The 17,158-nt window shown below is 41.4% G+C and overlaps 1 protein-coding gene across 1 annotated transcript in view; it reads left to right on the plus strand.

Annotated features, from left to right (window-relative positions):
- The window catches only part of RRAGD (Ras related GTP binding D), a 39,498-nt gene extending 35,336 nt beyond the window's left edge, over positions 1-4,162 (plus strand). Inside the window, exon 7 of the mRNA XM_026511821.4 lies at positions 1,176-4,162. Within this exon, the coding sequence (XP_026367606.1) occupies positions 1,176-1,330 (155 nt within the window). The 3' untranslated portion in view covers positions 1,331-4,162. The remainder of the gene's footprint in view (positions 1-1,175) is intronic.
- The last annotated feature ends 12,996 nt before the right edge of the window (positions 4,163-17,158 follow it).

Genomic DNA, 17,158 nt, shown 5'->3' on the forward strand with positions numbered 1-17,158 from the left:
TGAGGTGACTGCTAGCACTCTAAAATCAGGGACAGGGACCTTGCTTTCCCCAGGGCTTCTGACGGTGGCTTAAACCTAATAGGTGTTCAGTGAATATCGATTGACAGAGTGATGGATACTGAAGCTTTGAGATCTCAGCTGCACTTCATGTCAGGGTCTGCCTCCACTCAGATTCGATTTAATAATCCCTTTTGGGGAAACATAATAAATATTTCATGGAAGATATATCTTAATTGTAAGAAATCTTAAGTTCTTTTTTTATTAAGAATATTTTATTTTTAAGATTTTATTTATTTATTTGACAGAGAGAGACAGCCAGCAAGAGAGGGAACACAAGCAGGGGGAGTGGGAGAGGAAGAAGCAGGCTCCCAGCAGAGAAGCCTGATGTGGGGCTCGATCCCAGGACCCTGGGATCAGGCCCTGAGCCAAAGGCAGACGCTTAACGACTGAGCCACCCAGGCGCCCCAAGAAATCTTGAGTTCTGATAGGTCAAAAAATGTGCACTTCAGTTGGTTCTTCAATGTCGTAGGTCCTAGGCACCTTTGAAAATGTGGTCTGTGCTCTGGAACCTTTCCTTAGCAAAACATGTCCATTTACAGAACCTCGCCTGCGATTCCTCAAGACCAGCCACGGAGCTCCTAGGGAAATCTGTGGACCTTCTGTTAAGGCCACTCTTCTGCCTCCCCCTAATTGCTTGTCCCGGCCACCACAGACATGACAAGAGAAGAGTCTTTCTTCCTTCCTTCCTTCCTTCCTTCCTTCCTTCCTTCCTTCCTTCCTTCCTTCCTTCCTTTCTTTCTTTCTTTCTTTCTTTCTTTCTTTCTTTCTCTTTCTTTCTTTCTTTCTTTCTTTCTTTCTTTTTCTTCCTTCCTTCCTTCCTTCCTTCCTTCGTTCCTTCCTTCCTTCCTTCCTTCCTTCCTTCCTTCCTTCCTTCCTTTCTTTCTTTCTAGATTTTATTCATTTATTTGTCAGAGAGAGAGAGCACAAGCAGGGTGAGGGGCAGAGGAAAAAGCAGGTTCCCTGTTGAACAAAGAGCCCGATGCAGGACTCGATCCCAGGACCCCGGGATCACGACCTGAGCTGAAGGCAGATGCTTAACCGACTGAGCCACCCAGGTGCCCCAAGAGGAGATTATTTCTGTGCGACTTGTCTAAATATTTTGTTTTCTTCCCCAGGGCTTATTGACTATAATTTTCATTGCTTCCGGAAGGCCATCCATGAGGTTTTTGAGGTGAGGATGAGAATGGTGAAATCACGAAAGGTTCAGAATCGGCTGCAGAAGAAAAAAGGAGCCACCCCCAACGGGACCCCTAACGTGCTGCTGCAGTGAGGCTTCGGGATGATCCTTGCAAGTCAGACCTTTCAGGGAGGCTGCTGCCGGTGTTGCACTAAAGGAAGACGAAGAAGGAGACTAGGACACATGGTGTATTTGTTGTAAAAAAAAAAATCCTGCACCCCTCTCGATCTTCTCTTTTTTAAATAAAGTGAGCACTTTGAAGCCAAAACTTGTATTTTAACAATGAAGTAAAATCTGTAATTTCGTTACACAGATGTAAACTTTTATGGTCTGTAGTCAGAAACTCCTGTGTGAGGACTGCCAGGAACTGTATATATTTTGCTCTTTTTCATGTTTTTTTCTTTGAACTTTGATAAAACGACTTTTCTAAGCTTTTTTCTGTACTTGGTGTCAAGGACATGCATACTGTAGTGTAGTTCGGATCTCTATGGCAATCAGAAATCAAAAAGCAATGCACTGGTAATGACTTTTTTTTTTTTTTTATAAATTTGAGAATCTTTGCTACTAATTGTTGAGAAAAATCCTTTTCAGTGGAGCTGGAACAGATTGGGGCAGCAAGCTCCAGGAGCAATAAGAACTGTGTCCCGTTTATAACTGGTATAAACGGGAGTTTTGTAGAATAACGTTAGCACCAAACTTATCTAAAAATTTCTATAGCCGTGGCAGTACTTCCCTACGCAACAGTTTTTACAGAGCTCTTTACCTCAACACACATCTCTATAATCGTTTTATACAGAGAGGTTATTCCTTTTTGCTGCATTACTGTTCTTTAGAACCTTCGGGACCAGATTTCCAAAATGGTGCCAGTCACTGGAGAGAAATAGGAATGTTGCTGAACTTCAGGGTTTCAGGAGGCTTTTCTGTGTGTGCTACTCAGGCTGAAGTTACGTCAGAGGTCACATGGTTTCCCAAATGCAGGTAATTGGTACCTACAGATTTAAAAATAGATATACAGTTTGTGTGATTGGCCCTGGGAAGTGGGCCTGTTGTTGTGCAACATTTAAAATGTTTATTTAGGATCATGACCGCAGAGCGTAATCCTGGTGAGCACCTGTGTCGCCCCTAAGTCTTCTGCTCGTCCATGAGTGTGCCTTGTGGACTCTGCCTGTTGCCACCTTAGGACTGAACTAGAGCTCAGCTGGCCAGCAGCACGCTCTGCACAGCTGAAAAGCCATCCTGCAAACCCCTAACGATCAGCGGGAAGCGGACGGCTAGAGGAGGCATTGCAGTTAGCTATGTGTTTGTTTCTATGAATTCTTCCGCTTATGTTTACTTTAGACTTTCAGGATGTCAAGGGACTCCTAAATCTCCCCTCACCCCAAACCATTCCTAGTAGGTAATTCTATGTCCGTCCCAAGGGTCAGTGCCCTAAAGCCTACTCGTGGGTATTAGAATATAATTTTATGTATTTATTTATTTTTAAGCAAAGACCCATAAGGAAATCAAAGCTGATCCTAGCAAAATGTACCGAGTTCCTAAAGCGACTTGCCCTTGAAACTATCCCACTTCTTTATACGCAACTAATGAATCATCGAACTTTACATCAAAAACCAGGGATGTACTGTATGGTGACTAACATAATATAATAAAAAAACATTAAAAAAAAAAAGAAACTATCCCACTTCTATCTATGGCTTCCTTCCATCCTCTCTCCTTCCCTCCCCAAGTCCTATTCCTTTGAGGCTTCTAACTGCAATGCAAGATGGCAGCTGATTGAGGTGTAAGGTTTGAGTCTTCCCAAGGGTCTGTGCATTTTGGAAGGATATTTCTAAAAATCATTAAGGCACCCAACTCCCTTCCTCATGATTCCTGCTCAGACACCTGGGTGGGTTGGAACCCAGGGTTCCAAAGGAGAATTTTTCTTAATTTCCAGACCTATATCCTGTTGGATCTTTGGATCTTTGCCAACAGGCTTGGTACATATGGGTTATTCTTATAAATTTACTGTTCTAATATTTTTTACACAATGTTTCTTTTTGATCAAGCAAATAAAGAACCACTTTTCTAATGTGACTTTATCCTCAAGGTAGAGACACTTGCCTACCTGGTAGACCACACGTTCCTTAGCTATATTATATATTATTGTAGTGAGGGGGGCTTCCGTTTTTAAGCTGGGTATATGATGGGTTTTTGTTAAAACGTGCCTTAAAAGTCTATTACTTCAGGAGCAAATGATTCTGTGAGGGAAAAGCAAAAATAATCCTATGGCCTAGGCCCTGAGTTCATGGTAGTAAGTGCACTCTTTGATTGATCACACACTAATACATAGATTACTGCCTCAAACCTGTAAGCATGGCAATGACGTCTTAGTTAAAGACAGATGTAGGAGTTATGTCTAAGTGTTCAGTTTTTTAAGTCTGTGCTATTGGAATTACAAAATCTATTCCTTTTGCATTTTATTTTTGATATGGAACTTAGCTTACTGCGATGTATATGGCCATGTTTAGGTCTCAAATCTAATGCTATAAATACAAAGCCCAAATACATGGCTACAGTGACTGCTCTGGAACATGTTTGCTCATTTTCAAAGGTTGAGAACTTGACCTACAGGTTTTTAGGGCAATTAGAACTTCTATGTGGAGGTGAGACTGTGAATTACCATCTTTGGTTATTTTTAGTGATATAAATGAGTGTGTATGACCAGGGTAGAGTGTTTATGAAGGATTATAAATTTAAAAAAACTGGTTGGCATTCACGGACAGTGTTATTTTGTGAGCATAATATATTTTGGACCCTTAAATATAAAATGACTAGAAACACAGCAATATTGTTATATACGGGTTATATGCTAACTCTGTTGGAGACATACTCCAGAAAAATGGGTGAACTGTCTTGATTATTAAAGTACGGTATGCATTTAACTTCTATAGACTGGTTGTAATTTGTAATCAAGCATAGTATTATGCTTTACTTTAAGCAGTCCATCATTTGTAATTATTGCTGAACCATTGCTTTCAAGAATGTTAACTGCCAATTTAAAAGCATGTGTCATGCTCATGATTCAGTAATACTCTTGTTTTATTTCAAGCGTATTCATAACTAAGCATTCTGGGAGCAGAATATTCTCTTTGGCGAAGCGTAAGTATGGTCCGTCTTGTTTGTGAGGTTGTGAGGTTGTTGACCGTACGTGAATATCATTGCTTCACTGGCCCTGTTGGGTCCCTTTAGTAAAAATGTTTGTCCTGATTAACCAACTTTCATTTTAGGGAAATAAGGATAAATCACTCTATTTGCACTTTTATTTTTATTATATTTTAAAACCATCTTATCTGTCCGTATTTTTGATGGAAACATGGCTGTTTGGAATATAGAACTGTTTCTTCAGTAAACTTCAGATACTAATTCTTGCTGCCCTGGTCTTAATCCCTAGCCATCTGGAAATTCCTTTCCAGACAGTCCACCTTGTTGATTCTGACTTGCTTTGTAGGATGCCACTCTGTAATGACTTTTACAGATCCAAAGAGTTCCCAGAGAAGACTAACTTTAAATGTTGTATCTTATATACAAAATTCTGTTTCTGATTGGAAAACCTGATCTAAAATAATATTTTTCTAAGATTTTTTAATCGGTAGTGATGTTGAGTTTAGGAGAAAGAAAATGTTGCCTTTGACAGAATCACTTACTAATAACATGATTGAGCGCACACAATGTTTCGGGCTCTTAAGTGCTTTTACAGAAGTTATCTTCATAAACCCAAGAGGTGGGTACTATCATCACTCCTATTTTATAGACCAGGCAACTGAGGGTAGAGAGTCGAAATAACTTGGTCAAGATCACATGACTAGTAGGACACAAGGCCGGGAGTCTGGCTGGAGAGTCCACTGTCTCAATACTGTTCTAAGCAGTCTTACCACATGTCCCTTTACATGCCCTCCCTTCACAAATACGAAGATAGGGACTTGAAGTTTAGGATTTACTGCTGCATGGGGTTATGAAGGCTAAAATTCTGGGAAATTTAAAAAGACATACCCCTTCTCATATGAGAACCAGCAAGAGCAGCCTTCTAAATGTACTTCACTCAAGATTATGCCTTCTTCTTCCTAATCCAATGCAGAAAATAATATTAACAGAGAGTGTTTAAATATCAGAAGAGAATTTAAATATCTTTTTCAGACATTTGGTTTTCTAAGAAGCAAAAGTCTATCAAATTCTGAGAAAATCAAGAGAGAATAAGCCTTTGATCTTAGCCATATTCAACCTTTTACTTCAATATCTGCAACCATATTTATAGAAAACAAAACACTGATCTGGATTAAAATTCAAAAAGATACATTTCAATCCTAACCTTTTCTTGAGCTGCAGACCTACCTTTAAAATTGCCATTAGCATACTTTTGCTGGAATCTTCTATAAGACGATCCTCCAATCTAACATGCCCAAAACTGAACTCACTTCGTTCTTGCTAAATCTTCTCCTCCTTCTATGGTGGTGTGATTATGCTCCCTGCAGTCCCTGCCAGAAACGTGGGCCTCCTACTTGACTCTCCCTTCCCGTTCACTCCATCCAATCAAGCACCCAGTTCTTTCAGCTCAGCCTTATAAACGTCTATTCAATCTATTCTCTCCACTCTTTTGCCACTATCCTGGTTTAGGCCACCATCTCCTCTTATGGGGGTCTCAATAGCCTCTTCACTAACGTCTCTCCACCTCATTCATCCATCCACTCTGTTCTCCACACCAGATCCAGAGTGACCTTTCTAAACCACCACCATTCTGACCACATCAGTCTCTTGCTTAACATCCGTCATAGCTCTGCATTATAGATCTCAGTCAAACTCCTCAATAAAGTTTGCGAGAACCTGCCTCCCGGGTTCTTACCTCCCTCTCCAACCGTGGCTCATCCACCCTCAGCAGAGGTGAACCAGCATTCCTGTACAGTGCATAGCAAATAAGAGGAACCAAGAGTCTTGATCCCTTTGTCAGTCATTTTCTGAAGGAAATAATAATTTTTTTTCATTCATCAGTGACTCATAGGACACCTATTATATGCCAGACATTGTGCTTAATAAAATAGCTAAAAGGCAGATTTTAGAGATGCAAGGATTTTAGTAATAGAAAATAAAGCACTTTATAGAACTGTTGGAGTTAACCCTTTATGGAATCCATTTTAAATTTTGTTGTTGTGAGTGGAGATAAATATAATTCGTACTGCAAACTATCACATACACCTATAAATACTACTTTTTTAAGAGTTTATTTTTAATTATTTTTTTTATTTTTAAAGATTTTATTTTTAAGTAACCTCTACATCCAGCGTGGGGTGTGAACTCACGAACCTGAGATCAAGAGTCACATGCTCCACCAACTGAGCTAGCCGGGTGCCCCTTATAAATATTACTTTTATTTTTATTTTTAATTTTCATTTTTATTTCTTTTAAGTGAGCTCTCTGCCCAATGTGGGGCTTGAACTCATGACCCTGAGACCAAGAGTCATGTGTTCCATGGACTGAGCCAGCCAGGCACCCCATAAATATTACTTAAAAAAAAACCTCACAAAGTAGTATCCTTCCTACATGCCATGCATTCTAGTATTTTTTTTCTTTATTTCCCTTTTAAAAAAAGATTTCACAATCCACTAATGGGTCATGATCTGCAATTTGTGAGGCATCGCTGGAGTGAATGAATCCATTGGCCAGATCAGAGATACCTGAAGATTTTCTATCTAGCCTAAAATATTTTCCTTTCCTCTCTGTTAATTTTGTTTATTTATTTATAAATTCCTATTAGTTCTTTTTTAAAAAGATTTATTCATTCATTTTAGAGAGCATGTGTGCTTGCACGCGCGCATGCGCCTACATGGGGGGGAGGGACAAAGGGAGAGGGAGGTAGAGAATCTCAAGCAGACTCCCCACTGAGCACAGAGCCCTATGTGGGGCTCGACCCCACAACCCTGAGATCATGACCTGAGCCTAAATCAAGAGTCAGACACCTAACCGACTGAGTCACCCAGGCACCCCTTTGTATCTGTTCATTTTTTTAAAAAAGATTTATTTATTTATCTGAGAGAGTGTGAGAGGGAGAGAATGGATGGGGAGGGGCAGAGGGAGAGAATCTCAAGCAGACGCCCCATCCAGGGCAGAGACTGATGTGGGGCTACCTGAGATCGTGACCTGAGCCAAAATCACAAGCAGGTGGCTCATGACTGAGTCACCCAGATGCCTCTCCCTCTGTTAATTTTACCATCTTAACAAACATAGGGGAAATTCTGAGAAGGTTCTTGAGTTTTTCTTTCACGTGATTAGGGCTTTCTGCTGTGTTTACCAGAGTAGCTCTAATCTCCATTGCCATCCCTTGGATGTTTTTGTGTGGTGGGTTGTGGGGGATCCGTCCTGGCAAGATCATTTTTTACTATAGACTCTATCCTTGACTATAATAAATAATTAACTTTATTTTTTAAAAGATTTTATTTATTTCTTTAGAGAGACAGCAGGCACATATATGAGGGGGAGAGACAGAAGGGGAGGGAGAGAGAAAATCTTAGGCAGACTTTGCGCTGAGCACAGAGCCCCACGTGGGGCTCGATCTCACAACCCTGGGATCATGACCTGGTCAAATTCAAAATCAAGAGTCCTATGCTTAACCAACTGAGCCACTGAGGCACCCCAGTAATTAACTTTACTGGGAGTTTAGGGACTCATGAGTTTATATCTAATTTCTATGGGTCCTTTGTTAATTCAGACAACATTAGTCTTATCCAGTATCAAGAAACCACAAGTTTTGCCCTTTTGTGTTATTTTGACACTCCCAAGAAGCAGGTGGACAAGGCCCTTCCCCAAGAAAGGGAGTTGATCTAGCTGCTACATTCAGTGTGGAGGAGAGCATTAACTAGTGTCCAGCTGCCTGAGGTCTTGAACACCCTGCTTCCTCAATCTGTACTAATAAGCTGCTGGGGCAAGGAGGATCCTTCTGGTCTCCCAAACCTGCGTAAAAAAACTAAGGCCTAGGGTACCTGGGTGGCTCAGTCAGTTAAGCGTCTGTCTGTGGCTCAGGTCATGATCTCAGGGTCCTGGGATTGAGCCAGGGGCTCAATGTTGGGCTCCCTGCTCAGCGGGGAGTCTGCTTCTCCCTCTCACTCTGCCCTCCCCCTGCCCCTGCTCCTGCTCTCTGTCTCTCTCAAATAAATAAATAAAATCTTAAAAAACAAACTAAAACCCTTCCCCTGAATGCCCAACTACAGTAGATCAGTTAAGACCTATTTCTTCCATGCTAATGCAGGCCACCCCAAGATGGGCCACTCTTGTGTGAAGATTGAGCGAAGGCAGTCAAGACCCTGTGGGCTCAAGAGAAACTTCTGCTCCTCCCTTAACCACACAGAAGAATCTAAATTAGGGGTATTTCCCAGAATAAGGATTATTAGCAGAGATAAATCTTATCTGAGTGACCTATCTGTATGGTAGGGCAAACATCTAATTACCAAATATGTGCTTTATTTCTTATTGCCCTGTGCAATGCATTCCTTTCCTCTGAAGTCACAGATCCCTACCCCCTTCTCCTTAGTTCAGAATGACATAGAGACCTCATTTTGCCTGTTTTTCAAGTTTCCGTGTCTGTATGGATTCCCCATACGTAATGCTATTAAATTTGATTTTCTCCTGTTTATCTGTCTCATGTCAATTTGATTTAGTTCAGCCAGAAGGACCTTAAAGGGGACACTTACCCTTACCATCTCTGTGGGCAATTCCATTCCTGCAAGCTGATTCTGCTTATTTCCACCTCCCATTATTGCCTAAGTCCCTGTGGCTGCCGCCCAACTGTTGCTTGCTTCTGGCCTTGCGGAGAGCTCCGGGCTGTAATGCTCCATCTTCATCAACTAGTCAGTAAGCAGGAACAATTTCCAGACTTCTCCCAGACGTGCGCAAGTGACCTTGGTCATCCTGCTGTCACCTCCCCTCCATGGGAAGCAGGCAATAATGGGGCTGACTGGGAGGCACCAGTCCTGCTTGCCTTTCCATCTCAGTGGGAAAGAACTCAGGCTAATAAGGTGCAAAAAAAGATACCACCAAATTCATGTCCTATCATTTCATTTAATGCTAAAGGCCAGTGCTTTCCAAAGTTATCTGATCTTAAGAATCACCTAGGGTGTTTAAAAACGTAAATTCCCATCTCTACCCCAGTCTTCTTGAATCAGAATCTCTGAGGAGAGGTCTGGGAATCTGTATTTTATGTAAGTATCCTAAGCAAGTCTCATAAATCGGACACATCGTTTGGCCTTACAGCTGTTAAAAGGGATGGGGAGGGGAAATGATGGAAAACCGGGGTTAGAATTACACCGGGGAGCTTTCTTCACTCTTCCGTTCCTCCATAAACACGCACGCACTCATGCATGCACTCACACTCATGCATGTGCTCACACACGCACACACATACATGCTTCAAGTGTTAGTGTCTTTTTCCAACTGGATTATGTAGCTTTTAAAATCTACATTATCTAATCTACGATTTGAATGTAAACTTTTATAGATGTGAATTACATAATTAAAAAGTCTATTTAAACCACTCGTTACTTTAGATATTTAAATATTTGTTCATGTTAAAATCTCAAATTATACAAAATGGCATTAATTTAAAAAAATTATTTCTTCTCCACTCAAGTCATTATGTTTAATTCTTCACAGGCATCTTCTACAGCAGGGTCTTCATCATCACGGGAACATTTGGACTCATCTGACAGTTCTCTTTGAGGTATTTTAAGAAAAAACATGTTTTAAATCGAAGAGGATGCTGTCAGTGGGAACTTTGAGTCTCCAAAACCTACTTGTTAAACGTTAGGGCAGGTTTTTGTTTTTCCCCTCTGTACTCGCTCAACAAATATGTACTTCTCTTTTCAGTGACTTTTTTTTTTTAAAGATTTTATTTATTTATCTGACAGAGATAGAGACAACCAGCAAGAGAGGGAACACAAGCAGGGGGAGTGGGAGAGGAAGAAGCAGGCTTCCGGCAGAGGAGCCTGATGTGGGGCTCGATCCCATAACGCCGGGATCCCGCGCTGAGCCAAAGGCAGACACTTAACCGCTGTGCCTCCCAGGCGCCCCTTCAGTGACTTTTTTAAAAGCCTACTAGTAAGGATCTCCCATGCTTGTCTTCCAAAGTCATACCCTCAGGAATGTCTTTGACTTTGCCCCCTAATTTTTTAGGTGGTCCTTAGTAGAAAACTGCCATTGCTCGAAGCCCTTTCAAGACATATTGTCTTCCTGAACAATTTTGTCCTTCTTGGACAAAGTAAACACGAAAATATAAGGCAACTCTCTTTTCTGAAAAATGGTATTTGGGAAAAATTTTGCTTTCTATTCTGGCATATATGGCATATATTTCCATTTAAGAACATCTGCACCTGGGGTGCCTGGGTAGCACAGCCGTTAAGCGTCTGCCTTCGGCTCAGGGCGTGATCCCGGCGTTCTGGGATCGAGCCCCACATCAGTCTCCTCCGCTGGGAGCCTGCTTCTTCCTCTCCCACTCCCCCTGCTTGTGTTCCCTCTCTCGCTGGCTGTCTCTATCTCTGTCAAATAAATAAATAAATAAATCTTTAAAAAAAAAAAAAAAAGAACATCTGCACCTAAACCCAAATTCAACTTCCAAGGAAGTCACACTGGCCCAGCTGTCTTCTCACCAGATGCTAGAAGACAGATGGTGTATGGCATACCCGTACCTTTTGGTTATTTTGCACTAAAAGGACAAACTACAGGGAAGTCCAGGACTGCTTTTTAAGAAGCTGATGACTTGGTTGTCATTCAAAGTTTGTAAACTGGATTTTAATGGGAAGCAGCACGGGGTTGTTTGTTCTAAAGATGTTAATGGTATGATCGAAACGCCTCGTGGCTACGGACTTTCTCTAGGAAGTTCTGCATGTAATTTGTGTGTGTGCTAGCATTGTCTGTAGACTAAAGGTTTCACATCTTTATGAACTATGATTTTTTGGACAATTGTGTATGCCGAAGTGATGAAGAAAATACAAATTTCTTTAAAAGTATTGAACGCAAAGTAATTTTTTGCCATTTTGCATTTTCGCATGAATAGAAACTGACGCTGCTCTCAAGCTAGGGCGCAGAGGTCTGAGCTCTTCAGGCTGGTTTGTAAGTGACCAAGTTTCTTCAATCAGCAAGTGGATAAAAAGGCTCAGAGAATGACAGATTGGCATAGCAGAATAGGGGCCACGAGATAAAGGACACAGAGGGCGCCTGAGTGGCTCAGTTGGCTAAGTGCCTGCCTTGGGCTCGGGTCATGATTTCAGGGTCCTGGGATGGAGCCCCCCCCATCGGCTTTCTGCTCAGGGGGAGTCTGCTACTCACTCCCAGGCTCCTTCTGTGTTCTCCCTGTCTCTTTCTCTCAAATAAATATATAAAATCTTTTTTAAAAAAAAGAAAAAAGAAGAAAGGCATAGACAGAGAGGCAGAGGGACGGTACCTGGAAGAGCAATCAGGAAAGGACCCAGGAGGAGGAAGGGAGGGAGGGAGAAGACAGAGCTGGGGGCACATCGTGAGGTACCTGTTCTTTCAGCCGTGAACAACTAGTTTTATCTCAGTGGCAGGTGTTTTCTTAGAGCTGGGATTAGAAAAGAAAGTATCTCTTGTCACACTCATCAGTCCCACAGAACTAAGGAGTAAGGAGTGTAAGTATGTGATTTTTGTTTTTAATTTTAAAAGCACCTTTATTATGAGGGACATCTGGCTGGCTCAGTCAGAAGAGCATGCGACTTTTGATCTTAGGGTCGTGACTTCGAGCCGCATGTTGGGTAGAGATTACTTAAATAAATAATTAAAAGACAATAAAGATACTTTATTATGAAAAACAACAAAAGTTAATGTAATCCAGGCAAGTAAAGCAAAAACACAATACTAAGCAGGTTTCTTTTTCCTCGTTTCTTTTTTTTTTTTTTTAAGATTTTATATCTTTATATTAGAAAGAGAGAGCACACAAGCGGAGGAGGGGTAGAGGGAGAGGAAGAGAGACTCTCAAGCAGACTGCCCGCAGAGTGCGGAGCCCTCATGGGGCTCCATCCCATGATTCTGAGATCATGACCTGAGCTGAAATCAAAAGTCCCAGACACTTAACCAACCGAGCCACCTGGGAGCCCCTCTTTTTCCTCATTTCTAATATTAAGAGCTGTAATTTTAGGAAAGTTGTCAGATAATTAAAAAAAAAAAAAACTATGGCAGCAAATTGAATTTCCAAAAGAAGATGCAATTTTTAAGAAAGCCACAGTAAAAATGATTTTAATAATGTTGCAAACAACTATTTACTACTGTATTTAGAAAATGCTTCTTTGTTTATTAGTGGGAAAAACCTCTTAAAATGAGGTACTCCTACTGGTGCAGGACAAGTCATCTGGTGGAAGGACCTACAAAACTAGTTTTGTAAGCACTCCACTGGGTTTCAAATATACTCACTTGAGATTTGTCCATAATACTTTCTTCTAGAATACAGTATTAGAAAAGTGTTAGAATGAGCAGGTAAGATGTGTCTTGAACAAATCAGAGACTGAGAAGGATAAAATGAAGAGGTCATTTCGCTCCTGGATCTCTCAGCCTGCCACCTGCTGGGAGGTAGATGCTGGCCCTGCCCTGCAGTAGGGCTGGGTGCACGGAAAACAAATTCTTTCCTGTCTGACATTTTTGTTCAGGTGAGCAGAGCTTAAACTTGTGTCCCTGATAATGGTCAACATCTTCTTACATTAATACCAGCTATATCTCCATGGGATAATTAGTCCCATTTTTCTTATTAAATGCTCTAAAGGGGAAATCCTGGGGGTGAAACAATAGGAAAACTGTGGCAGGTAGGTCTTTTTTTTTTTTTTTTTTTAAGATTTTATTTATTTATTTGAGAGAGAGAGAGACTGAGAGAGAGACCACAAGCCAGGAGAAAGAGCAGAGGAACAGGGAGAACCAGACTCCCTGCGAAGCAGGGAGCCAGACACAGGGCTTGATCCCAGGACCCTGGGATCATGACCTGAGCCAAAGGCAGATGATTAACTGACTAAGCTGCCCAGGTGCCCCAGGTTGGTCTTTTTAAATTTTTTAATTTTTAAAAATTTCATTTATTTATTTGAGAGAGAGAGAGAGAGAGCATGTCCGTGTGCCCGTGTGCACACATAAATGAGCAGGGGGAGGGGCAGAGGGAGAGGGAGAGGCAGACACCCTGCTAAGCAGAGCTCCAGACACAGGGCTTGATCCCAGGACCCCGGGATCATGACCTGAGCTGAAGGCAGACGCCCAGCTGACTGAGTCACCCAGGTGCCCTGGTGGGTCTTTATTTAAATGAAAAATAAAAAAATGTCTATTATAAAATATTCAAAGTAATTAATAAAATGCTTAAAATAAAGTCCAGATATGGCTTTCTGGAGGTGTTTTTCATTTTTAATAATACTTTAGGAAGGAATTAATGTAAAATTAGTCAATTTATACTATCAATGTAAGTGATAATAGCACTGCTACTTGCAAAACAAGTAATCCAGTTAGCTGATGGCAGCTATTTTTAGTATAAAAATGGAAGTTCAACTCTGTTAAACCACCTGTACTTTACCAATAAAGGCTCGAGGTAAATACACTAAAATGTTGATCTTGGCCATTTCTGAGCAGTAGGATTATGGGAGATTTGCATTTTGTTCTTATTCCAAATACTGAACAACAATCATGTATTACTTTTATGATCAAGAAGAAAAATCATTTTAAACAATCAGAAGAGTTTGGGGGCGCCTGGGTGGCTCAGTCGTTAAGCGTCTGCCTTTGGCTCAGGGCGTGATCCTGGAGTCCTGGGAATTGAACCTCACATCAGGCTCCTCCACTGGGAGCACGCTTCTTCCTTTCCCACTCCCCCTGCTTGTGTTCCCTCTCTCGCTGGCTGTCTCTCACTCTGTCAAATACATAAATAAAATCTTAAAAAAATCAGAAAAGTTTGGGGCACCTGAGTGGCTCAATCAGTTAGGCATCTGACTCTTGATTGAGGCTCAGGTCATTGTCTCAGGGTTCTAAGATCAGGCTTTTGGTGGGTGTGGAACATGCTTAAGATCCTCTCCCCTTCCCTCTGCGGCTGCCCCCCAACCCACTCACACTTGCGTGTGTTCTCTCTTCCTCTCTCAAATTAAAAAAAAAAAACAAAAAAAAAAAACAAAACCATATATATATATATATATATATATATATATATATAAAGTTTTAAATGCTGGGGAATAAATATCTTAAAGTGTGTGGTCCAAGACTAACACTGAGGTTCTAAGAAGCACATCCATTTTCAAATGGTGGGGAAAAGTCCTTGCATGACACAAAATAGCCTGATTCCTTTTTAGTGTAGCAAAAACAATTCAGGTGTCAGAGTCAAAAGACCTGGACTTGAATCAGGGTTCTTCCACTTTCCAGATAAGCAGCCTTGGATAAGACAATGAAACTCTAAGATTTCAAAGTATTCAAATGAAATCAAGAAATAAATAAAAATCTAGAAAAATTTGTTTTCATCAATATGATGAAACAATAATATTTCAGAAGTATAAGAACTTGTAGTGGAAAAAACTGAGAATTAAAGTAAATTGCTTTGGGAGGCCTAGCTGGCTTAACTGGTGGAGCAGGAGACTCTTCATCTCAGGGTCATGAGTTCGAGCTCCACGTTAGGTGTACAGATTAAAACCAATTTTTTAAAGATTTTATTTATGGGTCCCCTGGGTGGCTCAGTTGGTTGAGCATCTGCCTTCAGCTAGGGTCATGATCCCAGGGTCATGGGATCTAGTCCCACATCGGCTCCCTCTCAGCGGGGAGTCTGCTTCTCCTTCTGCCTGTCGTTCCCCCTGCTTGTGCTTGTGTTCGCTTGCTTGCTCTCTCTCTCCGGCAAATAAATAAACAAAATATTTTAAAAAAAGATTTTATTTATTTATTTGAGAGAGATACACAGAAAGAGAGTGTGAGCAGGGGAGGGGCAGAGGGAGAGGGAGAGAATCCTAAACTCACTCTGCGCCGAGTGCAGAGCTGGGCTCAATCTCATGACCCTCAGATCATGAGCTGATCTGAGGGTCAGGAGTCGGGTGCTTAACCAACTGAGCCACCCAGGCAGACCCCCCAAAAAAATTTAAAAAAAAATTTAAGTAAATTGCTCATTTCTCTGAGACCTCAGCTGTCCTCACTAGTAAAATGGACCTAAATAAACGGCGCTTTTGTCAGTATTGTTGTGAAGAATAAATGAGTTGATGTAGGTTGAGTGCCCAATCCTGGGCCCCATAGCAGTAGATGCTCAAAAAGTATAGTCCTGGCCTTGCTCCCTGGATGCAAATGAAGATGGGTGGGGGAACTGCACTTCAAAGGGCTTCTGTTCTATCTAAGGAAAAGAGGAACTATATAAGTCAATGATTATGGGTTGCTTTGTTTGTTTGTTTTTAAGTAGGCATGGAGACCAACTGGGGCTTGAACTCAAGACCCTGAGATCAAGACCTGATCTAAGAGCAAGAGTTGGATGCTTAACTGACTAAATCACACAGGTGCCTGATTGTGGTTCTAAATAAATACTTTTATCTATAAATGTCTCCGCTGAGAGAAATCTTTCAATCGGCTTGCTAGAGTCTTTGCTCTTGCAACAAGTTTAATCAACTTTAACATGTGCCCATTAACTAAATTGTCAGAATAAATTTTGTTTTTAACCAAGGAAGGAGAGAGTATAATTACTACAGGGCCAGTCTTGTGGGGGAAAAGAGCCCTCCCTGTCGAGGAGCAAGAATTCTCTGTCCCTTTCAAGGTCCTTCTAGCTGGACTAAGAATCAAATTGACATGAGATAGATAAATAGGAGAAAATCAAATTTAATAGCATAGGTACAGGGAATCCACACAGACATGGAAACTCCAAAGACAGTCAGGCAAAATGAGGTCTATATGTCATCCTGAACTACGAAGGGGGTAGGGATCTGGAACTTCATTGGAAAGGAATACACTTCACAGGCAATAAGGAGAACAGACGTTTGGTAATTAGATGTTTGCCCTGCAATACAGGTGGGTCACTCAGATAAAATTTATCTCTGTTAATAAACCTTTTTCTGGGAAAGACCCCCAATTTGGATTCTTCTGCGTGGTTAAGGGAGGGACAAAAGTTTCTTTTGAGCTCCCAGAGTCTCAAGTGCCCTCAGCTCAAAATAATCCATATGGCAAGTGGCACATTGGGGGTGGGAGGGTGCTGTCCTGAAGCACTTCAATGCCAAGGAAAAGACTAGGTGATGGTGTCTTCTTAAAAAGAAAGAAAAGAAACACATTCTGGTCTCCATGCAGAGGAAGAAAAGAAGAGGAGGGCCCCAGAGGACTCTAGCATCCAGAGTTTGACTGACTTGGAGGCTGAATAACCAAATGGTTCCTAGTGCTTCCAGAACTGTTTCCTTAGCTATCCGACGGGAATGATAGTACCTGTTTCACAAGCCTCTTTACCGTGAGGCCTATTGCACAAGACACAGGCTTTTGCAGAACTGTCAAGTGTTAAACAATTTGAAGATTTAACACAAAGAATGAATAAATGAATGAAGCAGCACAGGGGGGTCTGGCTTTATTCGCATATCTCAGCCACTCTGATTATCCGTTTGCTTCTCAGAAAACAACATCATGGAATGGCTTGAAAGGTATCATCTAATTTTATTTTAGATATCCTCCATTTCTTTCCTTCCCTCGCAATTTCACTCTTTACAAAAGGTCGCTGGTACAATTCTTTGTATAACAAAATCTAACTTGCCCAACCAGATTAACCCTGCTTCATCTCACCGAGAATTCCTTCCTTCCCTCTTCATGTCCCGTCCCCACCGCGCCCTGCCAATCCCTCCCTCTTCTCCTCAGTTCTCGCCCCCTCCTTTAAGCCTTCAAGAGCCCACAGCCCTCTTCCTCTGAATCCCATTCTTTCTGGAACGCAGCATG

This window comes from Ursus arctos, unplaced genomic scaffold (assembly GCF_023065955.2).
Source record: "Ursus arctos isolate Adak ecotype North America unplaced genomic scaffold, UrsArc2.0 scaffold_13, whole genome shotgun sequence".
NCBI lineage: Eukaryota > Metazoa > Chordata > Mammalia > Carnivora > Ursidae > Ursus > Ursus arctos.